We start from the raw sequence: 12,905 nt of genomic DNA, 5'->3' as shown, positions 1-12,905 counted from the left end.
GAGAAAGCCTCTGCAGCTAATTAGCAACACCTGTCTGTAGCTGATTACAACTTAAACACCTGTCTACAGTCAATGACCATGTCCAGCCACTAGGTGTCAGGCTTGCCGTCCTTGGGGGCAAACCAGGGTGTCCCCTCCCCAGTAAGGCTGGTTATGGCAACATTTTATGACATATTGCTTGCTTTTGGCTATTAAAAAAAACAGATCTCTCTCCCCCCCCCCCTTGCACGCAAATACTGCACACAAAAGCCCCAAATAAATTAAAAAACATAGTTCATGACTTTCATGTCAAGGACCCCCAATGTCAAGGACCCCCAATATTGAATGTACGAACCCCGGATTTTAATTCAATGCAATTGAAATAAAAGTAGTATAAACAAACACTGTATAGCAATGATTACTGTCACAATATGCTATTAACACTGTTACTGAACACACACTCTATAGCAATGATTACTGTCACAATATGCTATTAACACTGTTACTGAACACACACTGTATAGCAATGATTACTGTCACAATATGCTATTAACACTGTTACTGAACACACACTGTATAGCAATGATTACTGTCACAATATAGAGCTATTAACACTGTTACTGAACACACACTGTATAGCAATGATTACTGTCACAATATAGAGCTATTAACACTGTTACTGAACACACACTGTATAGCAATGATTACTGTCACAATGTAGAGCTGTTTAACAAACGATAGACAGACTTTTGTACCTTGACAGACAGCAGCACACGTCACAGAGACACGCAAGTCCAACAACGCACGAGCACTTCCTGACTCTCCTTGGATTGGACAGAGAGGGAGGCGAGTTTCTAAATTCTAGGAGAGCTAAGGCAAGGAGCGCTCGTTTTCAGCAGCGTTGGCAGGTTAGCTACTCACCAGTTAGTTTTACTTAGTTTTACTGAGGTTAAGGTTAGGGTTAAGGTTAGGGTTGGGGTTGGGGTTAGGGTTAGGGTTAAGGATAGGTTTAGGTAAAATGAGTCCGGGGCGTGGTTTTGCCTAGCTCTCGCTTCCTGGTCAGGTGGGGCTCACTCGGGGGGGAATCTCCTTGGCCACAGCGCCGCTTATTGACGTAGGGCTACTGACTGGTTCTAGAGGGTTGCAGTCTACCGCACTTCCAGGGTTTTGGGGGGGCTGGGCGGCTCCGCCGCCCAGCCTGGGCACGCTGACTCCGGGGGTAGACTTTGGTTAGACCGCCGTGTCTGCCTGGAGGTGGAAAGAGGGGGAAAAAAAGAAAAACAACAGCTGCGCTGCTGGGCTGATGCATGCGTTCAATGCAATGTGAATGCATGTGTAGAGAGAAATACAGATAGATAAATCCAATGAATTAAAATAGTACAGTTCACTGGTACAAGCTCAACTAAAAGGAGATCCCAGTAATGTTTTTGGCTTATTTCCACAGGGAAGTCATTCATGAATGAACAAATTATTGATATAGGACTGTCATAGGTACAGTGTGTCATTGACAGTACAGTTCACTGGTACAAGGTCAACTAAAAGGTGATCATAGAAAAGACTAAGTCAGGGGGAAACAATTTAAAAAATAAAACAATAAAAACAGCCGATCTACAAGGCTGCATGTGGGCTTGTGGATCAGCTGTTTTGGGTAAATGTGGGTTATTTATCTAATGCAGTATTGATCCCTTTATCGAGTGATTGATTGAAGACAGTACAGTACAGTTCACTGGTACAAGGTCAACTAAAAGGAGATCCTAGAAAGCCGATCAGGCTTAGACGGATAGAACATAGTACTTTATCTATAGGATAATATCAGTTTCAAAAGCATAACATCAAAAACAAAAAAGAGAAAAGGGGGGGGGGGGGGGGGGGAGCATGGGGGCTTAGTCTATTTACAAGTCACGGGTAGCAGCTGTCTGAAGGTGACTTTTCATACCAATTTTGAAGGAGGCTAGGGATTTGCTCTCCTTTAGGGCTTGTGGAAGGGCGTTCCACATGTTGATGGTAGCAGGAGAACGAGTTAGAGCCTTGTTTAGTGTTAAATCTACGTTGATGATGATTAGTGGAGCTGCCTCTGGTGTTGTGATTGTGAACATCCTTGACCTTTAAGAAGTAGTTTGTCAGGTACATGGGAATCTTGGAGGTGTAGTGCATTCACATCAGTGCAATGTGAATGCATGTGACTTAGGAAGATAGATAGATACGTAATACACATGATATTTCCACAGGGAAGTCATTCACGAATGAACTAATTATTGATATAGGACTGTCATAGGTATGTACAGTGTCATTGACAGTACAGTTCACTGGTACAAGCTCAACTAAAAGGTGATCCTAGAAAAGACTAAGTCAGGGGGAAACAATTTAAAAAATAAAACAATAAAAACAGCCGATCTACAAGGCTGCATGTGGGCTTGTGGATCAGATGATGAATACATTTTAATACTACTATACTAGGCTACTAATATAGACTGCAGTAAAGCGGGTTATGTTTGAATGTTTGGAATTGCAACATTTAACATTATTTATTTAATTAATTCATTTAATTAATTAATTCCCTGTCTGCACCAGGCCGAAAGGACACATTGGCCCCGGCATTGGCTGGGCTCACTGGTACAACTAACTTTCCCCCGACTGCGTACGGATTCTTTAATTAATTAATTAATTAATTAATTATGGCCCCGCCCCCTGCATTGGCTGGGCTCACTGGTACAACTAACTTTCCCCCAACTGCGTAGGCTACTGATTTTTTAATTAATTAATTATGGCCCCGCCCCCTGCATTGGCTGGGCTCACTGGTACAAGGTCAACTAAAAGGAGCTTTACTTATTTCATTAATTATTATTATATAAGGCCCCTGTTGAGACTGACCATTCATTCATTCATTCATTCATTCATTCATTAATTCATTTAATTAATTATTTCCCTGTCTGCACCAGGCCGAAAGGACACATTGGCCACTGATTCTTTAATTAATTAATTCATTGCCTCCTCGTTAAGAACCCCGTAAATTTAGGCAAATTCTTTCTTTCTTTCTTTCTTTCTTTCTTTCTTTCTTTCTTTCTTTCTTTCTTTCTTTCTTTCTTTCTTTCTTTCTTTCTTTCTTTCTTTCTTTCTTTCTTTCTTTCTTCCTTCCTTCCTTCCTTCCTTCCTTCCTTCCTTCCTTCATTCATTCATTCATTCATCTATCTATCTATCTATCTATCTATCTATCTATCTATCTATCTATCTATCTATCTATCCATTCATTCATTCATTCATTCATTCATTCATTCATTCATTCATTCATTCATTCATTTCCTTCCTTTAGCGTTTTCGAGCTTGGGTATCCGCTATAGATGCGGTGGACATTCAATTAATGAATTGTCTGCATTAATTATGCAAATGAGGTTGGGGGCGTGGTCTGCATTCATTATGCAAATGAGGTTGGGGCGTGGTCTGCATTAATTATGCAAATGAGGTTGGGGGCGTGGTCTGCATTCATTATGTTAATTAGACGTACGTGTCTTGTTGCTAATTAAACGTGAATGCAGGGGGCGGAGCTAATTAGCCTAATTATTCAAATTGGGGGGCGTGGTCTGCATTAATTATGCAAATGAGGTTGGGGCGTGGTCTGCATTAATTATGTAAATTAGACTGCACAACATGCATTCGACGCACGCGTCTTGTTGCAGGGGGTGGAGCTAATTAGCCTAATTATTAAAATTGGGGGGCGTGGTCTGCATTAATTATGCAAATGAGGCTGGGGCGTGGTCTTTATTAATTATGTAAATTAGACGCACGCGTCTTGTTGCAAATTACACGCGAATGCAGGGGGCGGAGCTAATTAGCCTAATTATTCAAATTGGGGGGCGTGGTCTGCATTAATTATGCAAATGAGGTTGGGGCGTGGTCTGCATTAATTATGTAAATTAGACGCACGCGTCTTGTCGCTAATTAAACGCGAATGCAGGGGGCGGAGCTAATTAGCCTAATTATTCAAATTGGGGGGCGTGGTCTGCATTAATTATGCAAATGAGGTTGGGCGTGGTCTGCATACATTATGTAAATGGGACAGCACAACATGCATTGGACGCGCGCGTCTTGTTGCAGGGGGTGGAGCTAATTAGCCCAATTATGCAAATTGGGGGCGGGGCGTGGTTTGGAAATGCGTGTGGGCGTGGTGCGCATACATCATGCTCGCATACATTATGCTAATGAGGGTGTTAAGGTAGGTTTCCCAGCGCGTAAAAAAAGCAGACGACCGTATGTAAATGAAGGGGAGGAGCTTAGTCGACTTAAAAAAATTGGGGGCGTGGCGTGGTTTGGAAATGCGTGTGGGTGTGGTCCGCATAAATTATGCTAATGAGGCTGTTAAGTGGCCTTTCCCAGCGCGTAAAAAATGCAGACCACCGTATGTAAATGAAGGGGAGGAGCTTAGTCGACGTATGCAAATTTGGGGCGGGGCATGGTTTGGAAATGCGTGTGGGCGTGGTGCGCATACATTATGCTCGCATACATTATGCTAATGAGGGCGTTAAGGTAGGTTTCCCAGCGCGTAAAAAATGCAGACGACCGTATGTAAATGAAGGGGAGGAGCTTAGTCGACGTATGCAAATTGGGGGCGGGGCATGGTTTGGAAATGCGTGTGGGCGTGGTGCGCATACATTATGCTCGCATACATTATGCTAATGAGGGCGTTAAGGTAGGTTTCCCAGCGCGTAAAAAATGCAGACGACCGTATGTAAATGAAGGGGAGGAGCTTAGACGACATATGCAAATTGGGGGCGGGGCAATGCGTGTGGGCGTGGTGTGCATACATTATGCTCGCATAAAGCGATATCACCACTCATTCCCTTCCCAATGTTTTATGTGTTGAACTTGACAGTGACACTGCGTTGTCCTCTTCCCCCTAGGCAAGATATGGAGCGTGCTAACTAATGTTTCCCCATGGGCTAAATGAGGAGGATGGAAGAGAAGCCAGAGGAGGAGAAGAAGAAAGAAGAAGAAAAGACTATTATTATTTGATCCTTTGAAGAAAGTTGAATAACATTATCAAAGAAATGTGCTTACCTGCTGCTCCATTGAAACTCCTGCCCATGTAAACTCACTTTTGTTAATAAATGCACCTGTTGGCTTGCACTTGAAACTGTGTTGTGTATTGGTTTTGGGTCTTGACGCCACAATATATATATATATATATATATATATATATATATATATATATATATATATATAAAGGATATGTTTTTGAAGCAGCCCACAGAGAAAGACTCTCTAGCGCCCCTGTAAAAGGCAATGGCAGCCTCCCTAGAGAGGGCCAGGAATAAGGTGAATAAATAATGGTACCCTAATGCCTCCCTGCTTGGCACTCGGCATCAAGGGTTGGATGTCCCATAGATCTAAAAAGCTAGATACCTCTTCCACCGCTGCAGTTCATTGGTAAAAGGATAGGCGGAAGTACGACACGCACGCTGCCACTCAGTCAGCTGCCTCTCGACTACTGACTACTGGCAAATCAGTGAGTCTTCCGGGACTTAAATTCAATCCAAAGGAGCTTTATTGGCATGATAAGACAAATGTTTACATTGCCAAAGCGAGTGCCTCTCGGAAAGAGAGGCCAATTTTTTACCAACGCCTCAGAGCCAGTGGAGGCGTCTACCTTTCTATGTCTATGACTATGGGATGTCCAGGGGGGTGTACTTGTACATCATGCTGCCTCATACTAAGAAAACAGGAGATGGGCTCCTGACCTATAGGCCACTTGGCTCAGGAAGCCTTGCTTCCCAATGCCATTGGTTCTCAAAGTGGGGTCCGGGGGGTCCCAGCAAAAGTAGTTAATGTAGCGTCACAATCATTTTAATAGTTTTATCCATTCTGTGTGTGTGTGTGTGTGTGTGTGTGTGTGTGTGTGTGTGTGTGTGTGTGTGTGTGTGCGCGTGCGCGCGTGCATGTGAGATGCTTGTATAGTTGTCTCCATTATGCCTACGTGAGGTTTTATAGGTTGAAGTGTCCAATTATTAGCAACAAAAACAACAGATAAAATGACTGAAACACAAAATTGTTTTTTTCCCTTTTATTTAGAATTTCTATTTTAAATATAAAATGTTGATGACTAGACATATGAAGATAGCCGGTTTTCATGTGGGTAATAATAGAAGCCTATAGGATATAAAAAACACCCAGTCTAATAGTAAGAATGAAAGAAAATAGACATCCTTACAGTCAACTTAATAGAATTTTCAAACCATTGGCCTGTGCCTTGTGAGCGTCTTGTGGTACTCTCGTCTCATGGGCTGGTAAAATGACACATTCGTGGTCAAATAGACACTATAAAAGATGGTGAAATGAGCTGTCATGTTAGGTAAATATTACCTCATTTTGGAATGGGAAACAGAGTTCCTTCCGACATTTGAAAGGAGAGGATAAATGCTCCTCAAAAGAGAGAACATTCATATTAGATCAATTCATCAATATCATGTTAGAATCAAACAATACTCATAAGAATTCAACAACAACAAAAACTGATCAAAAGTACTATTCTGCATTTGTCAATGACTGAACATTTACAAAAGATGAACCGAAATGTATTGTCTTGCTTCACTGTGTAGCCGGTCTGGGCCCACTCCTCAGCAGATACCTGCTACATCTGCACATCAGATTTTATCCCTTGTATGTCATTTGAAAAATACTATAATCATATTGTCATATCATCATACAACTGGCTACTGACCATTGTGCTGTAATGCAACTGAAATGTTTGACTTCACAAACAGATACAATCAATCTCTTACCTAAACAAATGCAAAGAAAAAATAAAACGTTTTTTTTAGACATATTTGTAGCCTCATTTTCTAACACATTTATCTCTTACAACCTGTAAGAAAGTTGGACTTTCTTCTTTTTCCCCCCAGCAACTGGTGAGAAGAGAATCACAACCCATCATAACGGTTGAACACAGCAGTGGTTCTCAACCTGACCATTACATTACTGCATGAAAAAGCAATCAACAAACATATAGACTACAAGAATTGTCTATTTTCTATTTTCACAATATTAATCTGTGGAACCGAGTCAAACAAAATGTAATGCCTCAACTCGACTCCTACGATTCCAAGTGCTTGTCAGGGTGGGGTGGTGGTCCTCAGTTCAAATATGATTACTTTTGGGGGTCACAGCCTAAAATCACACCCGTGTGAAGTGGAGCTGTGTGTGTGTGTGTGTGTGTGTGTGTGTGTGTGTGTGTGTGTGTGTGTGTGTGTGTGTGTGTGTGTGTGTGTGTGTGTGTGTGTGTGTGTGTGTGTGTGTGATCATGTGTACCGATTTGTGTGACATTTGAAGAAAATATGTAGGAAAAGGAGCAAAAAGTGTGTTTTGGAGAAAATTCAAGATGGCGGAAAATCTATCATGGCGCAAATGGGCGTGGCCTATATGGGGAGATGCATCATGACCCAAGGAATCCAGGGAAAAAATATTTTTAATTTTCCGACCTACGGTTCAAGAGTTACAGGCCAAAACGTAAAGTGGGGTGTTATGGCGCCACCATGCGGCCAAATGACACAATTATTTTTTATTTAATCCTTGAAATCATTATGAACCTCCTCTCCAAGTCTTGAAACTCTAGCCCCTATGGTTTGCGAGAGACAAATAATTGAATGTGAGTTTTTGCAATTCCCATTATAAGTCAATGGGGAAAATTAATTCACTAATAAATTAATATCAATTAAACTATAGAACCTTTCTCTTAGAAAAGTAATAGCCCACGATTCCCGAGTAAGCCGGTCGATTTGACATATGGCGCGAGTGTGTGGTGGCAAAACTGTGGGACTAGTGGCGTGCCGAAGTTTAGGAAGTTCAGGCTACATACACACACACACACAGACAGACCCACACGGCCACGTATAGGGAGCCTGTGCTTCACACAGCTCCAAAAAAGGTTGAGAACCACTGGAATAAAGTTTCCCACAGACTGGCAGCAGTCAGACGGGGTGAAGGAGGGGGGTACTGCGATGTGGTCCATGATGTGAGGGGGGGTGGGTGGTCTCACAGGGTCTCACTCAGTTTAATGGTCACTGCTTTCACCTCAGTGTATTCTGCCAGGGCGTATTCACCACTGAGGAAAAACAAAGGCGTAAACATTTTGAGGAGTGAAAATGAGAGAGGAGCAGATTGCCTTAGAATTCAAATAATGATGAACAGTGTGTGGATAAGGAGAGGTGGTGAATTATCTTACAGTTCTCGTCCATTACCGGACATTTTGTAACCTCCGAACGGGGCCTGTGCGTGGAGGGCATTGTAACAGTTTACCCTGGAAAGACAGAGAGGAAGAGAAAATAAAAAAGACACAGACAGACAGACAGACAGACAGACAGAGAGAGAGAGAGAGAGAGAGAGAGAGAGAGAGAGAGAGAGAGAATGAGTTCACTTTTGCAGAGACCAATGATCCGCAGGCACAAACTGTACTGTGGTCACAATCTAAGAGTTGGTGATTAAACATTGGTGATTATAGAAAACCATGTTGGTTAAAATATAGTAGGGTTTGCTAAGCAGTAAGCACACCACATGCATGTGTTGGTCACTCTGACACAGATTCTTCATCTCAACCACTTTTCCAGCTCCAACAGAGAAGCTTTGTCTGGTAAGCTCCACTAGTGCCACCTTGTGGTCTGTTTTCATAACTACAAGTCTAAGCACTATGCTGTGGATCATGGGGCTGTTTGGGGCGTAGCAGTGGAGTCTGGAAAGAGTTTCAGTGAATGAACCAAGATAATAACCTTGTAATGACTGGTTTATAGCTCATTTATAAGCTCACATTGCACTGAGATGCGTTGTCAATCGACCGGCACACAACTATAGTAATGGAGAGGATGGACGGTGAGTAGGAGTGTCTTACCAGACAGTGCCTGTGTCCAGGGCAGCAGACACAGAGAGAGCCCGGTCCATACTTCTAGTGAACACTGCTGCCACAAGTCCATACTCAGTGCTGTTGGCCCTGTCTATCACCTCCTGCTGGCTTTTAAAGCTAAATATACACTGCACCGGCCCAAAGATCTACAAATGTATAAGAAAGTCATACAGAAGGGACAAATTAGATTTTTGAGCGGTGCTATAGCCGCTCCAATACCGTGACTTGGTGTGTATGTTCATGCGTTGTTCCAAGTGTTTTTCCATTATATCAAAATACTAACTAACGTCATATGTCCCTATTCTGTGACGTCATCATCATCATAATTTGTATTTGAAATTGAATTAACAGTGTGTGTGTGTGTGTGTGTGTGTGTGTGTGTGTGTGTGTGTGTGTGTGTGTGTGTGTGTGTCTGTGTGTGTGTGTGTGTGTGTGTGTGTGTGTGTGTGTGTGTGTGTGAGATTTATGTATTTATCAATATTGTATTTGGAAAATAAAACATATTTGGGCAAACCATAGGGGCAAACACATACAACGTGTAATTCAACCAGACATCCACAAGGTGTCAGTCTTGTGCACCATAACCACTATACTACTCCTGAGTGACAAGTTGAATTTTATGAATGAAGCTGGGTGTTGTATATATATCTGCACCTCCTCCCTGGCAATGCGCATGTGGTCTTTGACCCCAGTGAAGACAGTAGGCTGGAGGAACAGGCCAGTTTCATCCAGGGCTACCCCTCCACACTCCAGCCTGGCTCCCTCCTTCTTCCCACTCTCAATCAGCTCCATGATTTTATCAAACTGCTGCCGGTCAATCTGGAAGCATCACACAAAGACACACTGAACACTTTCAATGGGCAAGGGTGGGAAGAAGGACTTCAAAGGTTATCAGGGGTGTAAGTGATTTGTGTTAATATTCCCAGAGTAATCATTGCTATAGAGCAGGGTTCCCCAATTAGTTTTCCCCAAGGGCCGAATTAACAGAAGATTAAAAACAAAACACTGGAGCAATGGATATATAATTTGGTATACAACACTGCTCCAAACCATAGATGATGCCATTTATAATTTATTAAATTAATATAATTTATTATTAGAATCAAAGCTGAATGTCTCTCTCCCAGTGCTATCTTAGTTTAGAGACGTACCTGAGGTCCGTGTGTGGTCCTTGGGTCCAGTGGATCTCCTATGACGATACTCTTGGCGCTCTCTACGCTGCGACGTACAAACTCCTCATAGATGCTCTCTTCCACAAACACGCGGGAGGCAGCGGTGCAGCATTGACCCTGGTTGTAGAAGGACCCTTTCTGGGTCTCCTCAACAGCCAACTGCACTGCAGCCACACAACAGAAATAAACGTATGTATCATGAGGAGATTGGTCATAAATGGAAGTTAGGCAAAAGTGCGGCACTGCGAGCTTGTAGATCTGCTATTTTTGAAAAATCATGAAAATTAGAATTTTGACCCGATTCTATAAGTGTCTTTTGAATCCTTCTAAGATTTTTTGAAAAACCTATGTTTCTATGTCAGCAATCTGGCCAGCCATCATCAAAGAAAAGGTAATTTTCACATAAACGGAGCTCAGTTAGTCTGTTCTTTAGAGACTACTATGTCAGTGGTTCTCAAACCTTTTCATGTTATTTGGCCACGGACCCCCATCTCAAAATATCTAGCTCCAGGGACCACCCAGAAGCAAAATTTGAATTACAAACGTTCGCTTTGAAAATACAAATTTTTACGACTTAAAAATAGCAGATCTACAAGCTCGCGCTCGGTGCCGCGCTGTGAGCTTGTATGTCTGCTATTTTTCACTGGTTAAAGCATTCAATAATTCTAGGCCTAAATGGGTAAATAAAATATACAATAATTATTGAGTGGTGGGGGTGGGGCATGCTCAGTGATACCTCGATAGTCGATACATCACCAGGAATCAAACCTGGGACCTTCTGCCTCCCCACCAGGCCACACTAATCACCACAAGCACTCCTCCATTACCACAGCTATCACCCAATGAAATGCAGCAAGGTGGAGGTCAAACAGGTGACAGCTGACAATCTTGGGTTTTTATAAAGCCTAGCTATAATTAGTTTATTGCACAGCAGAATAGCTGATTACTTTGCTTCATGTGTTATGTATGGTTTTATGTCTTTTTAACTGTTTTATGTGTTTATTACCTCCAACAAAGAGGAAATGTTTTCTTCACTTTCTTTACTGTGTGTGTGTGTGTGTGTGTGTGTGTGTGTGTGTGTGTGTGTGTGTGTGTGTGTGTGTGTGTGTGTGTGTGTGTGTGTGTGTGTGTGTGTGTGTACACGTTCCACAGTCTGAAGCTATGCTGCAAATTAGTTGAAAGGGATTTTTTTAATTTAAGTTTTTATTTCTGTTCGTCCCTCTTGAACAAAATGTGTGGAAAAACCTAAAACTACATATTATTAAGTTACAGTATAGGCCTACTATTACTGATGACTCACAATGGCAAACATAATATACAACTACCGGTAGTCTTTAATCTATCTACATACAGTACACTTTCTGTAGTAAACTGTAAATGCATGCTATTCTCCTCTCTCTCTCCAACACATACGCAGTCGCACGCGCCACACACACACACGCACGCGCACACTCATATCTCCTTTGTTGGATGTCTCCATTGTTGCTGTTAGAGAGACAGAGACCAAAACCACATCACTTACAGTCTGAGTCAGCAAAGACAATGCATGGGTTCTTCCCTCCCAGCTCCAGAGTCACTCTTTTCAGATTACTTTTGGCTGCCGTCTCTTTGATCAGCTGGCCGACCTGAGCACAAGCAGACAGAAGGACACAACATATACAGTACAAGCCGGAAGTCATGAATCAACGTGTCATATGTGATACTCATTTGCATGTCCCTAATAAAAAAAGACGGAGAAGATCAGTATCAGTTGCAGGGATGAGAGACTTATTGAAAACATGTGTCTGCTCATATGATATTACTGTATCACTGCAGTGCAGTGATCATAATACCACAGGTATAATGTTATGTTTATGAGAACATAATAATAATAATAATAATAGGTTTAATAAAATAATGTTGTCAATGACTGTAAATTAATGAAATGTTCTTAAAGCTGATTTAGTAGTATATAGGCCCCTATTACCGGTATAATAGAATTAATAAACTAATTTATTTATGTGCTTTTCTATATAAAGTTGTATTTCACACTTTTAAATCACATTTAATTAATGTGAAATAGCTTATCTTGCCAAAGTGTTGCCACATTGGCAACACTTTGGCAAAACCCTATTCAGATATGAATATCCACTTTACATTCAATTGTAGACATAGGCCTATTGTCACTGTTGGGCAAGTTTCAAATTTGTACCAAGTAAAGCCCTGCATCACCATACAAAACTGTCGCACAAAACTAGTGAAAATAGCCGATCCACAAGCACACAACGGTGTGTGCTTGTAGATCGGCTATTTTCACTAGTTTATTTAAAATGATAAATACTAAGCGAACGGTTTTGGTTTTACAACGATTTGACACTGTGGTGCCAGTATAGTACATTGCTATCCATACCTCTGTGGAGCCGGTGAAAGCCACTTTGTCGATGCCCATATGGCTGGCAATGGCTGCTCCGGCTGAGGGGCCGAACCCGGGCACAATATTCACCACTCCGGGGGGGAATCCAGCCTGACATGGCGACCCAGAAGGCATGTTAGTGATTAGGACCAGAGTGGCTCCTTGCTCTGAATAATCATTATGAAAACATGATAAAAGGGAAGCAGTCTAATCACATAAGACCTGGGCATAAGCCCAGATTCTTTTGAACTAATGGGCTGTCAGTGAAACCCATAATAGTTTATAACCTAACGTCCCTCAGCCTCCGGCTTGGATCATTCATACTCTCTCTGCGCATAGCATCTGCACACAGGGCTTAACGTCTGACCTCTTTGATGAGAGCACCAACGTGTAAGGCCGTGAGAGGCGTCTGCTCTGCTGGCTTGATGACCACAGTGTTTCCACAGCTCAGGGCGGGCGCTATCTTCCACGTGAACAT

General features: G+C 42.2%; 1 protein-coding gene across 1 annotated transcript; it reads right to left on the bottom strand.

Annotated features, from left to right (window-relative positions):
* Positions 1-8,001: 8,001 nt before the first annotated feature.
* Positions 8,002-12,905, bottom strand: LOC308288376 (retinaldehyde dehydrogenase 3-like; the record flags this gene model as incomplete). Its single annotated transcript, XM_080729798.1, has 8 exons — positions 8,002-8,071; positions 8,192-8,266; positions 8,852-9,009; positions 9,518-9,682; positions 10,015-10,199; positions 11,558-11,660; positions 12,425-12,538; positions 12,795-12,905. The coding sequence occupies 8 exons, from the start codon at positions 12,903-12,905 to the stop codon at positions 8,002-8,004; spliced, it is 981 nt and encodes a 326-aa protein (XP_080585924.1).

This window comes from Nannobrachium achirus (assembly GCF_963921795.1).
Source record: "Nannobrachium achirus genome assembly, chromosome: 7".
Taxonomy (NCBI): domain Eukaryota; kingdom Metazoa; phylum Chordata; class Actinopteri; order Myctophiformes; family Myctophidae; genus Nannobrachium; species Nannobrachium achirus.
This window is presented reverse-complemented; position numbering and strand designations above follow the sequence as displayed.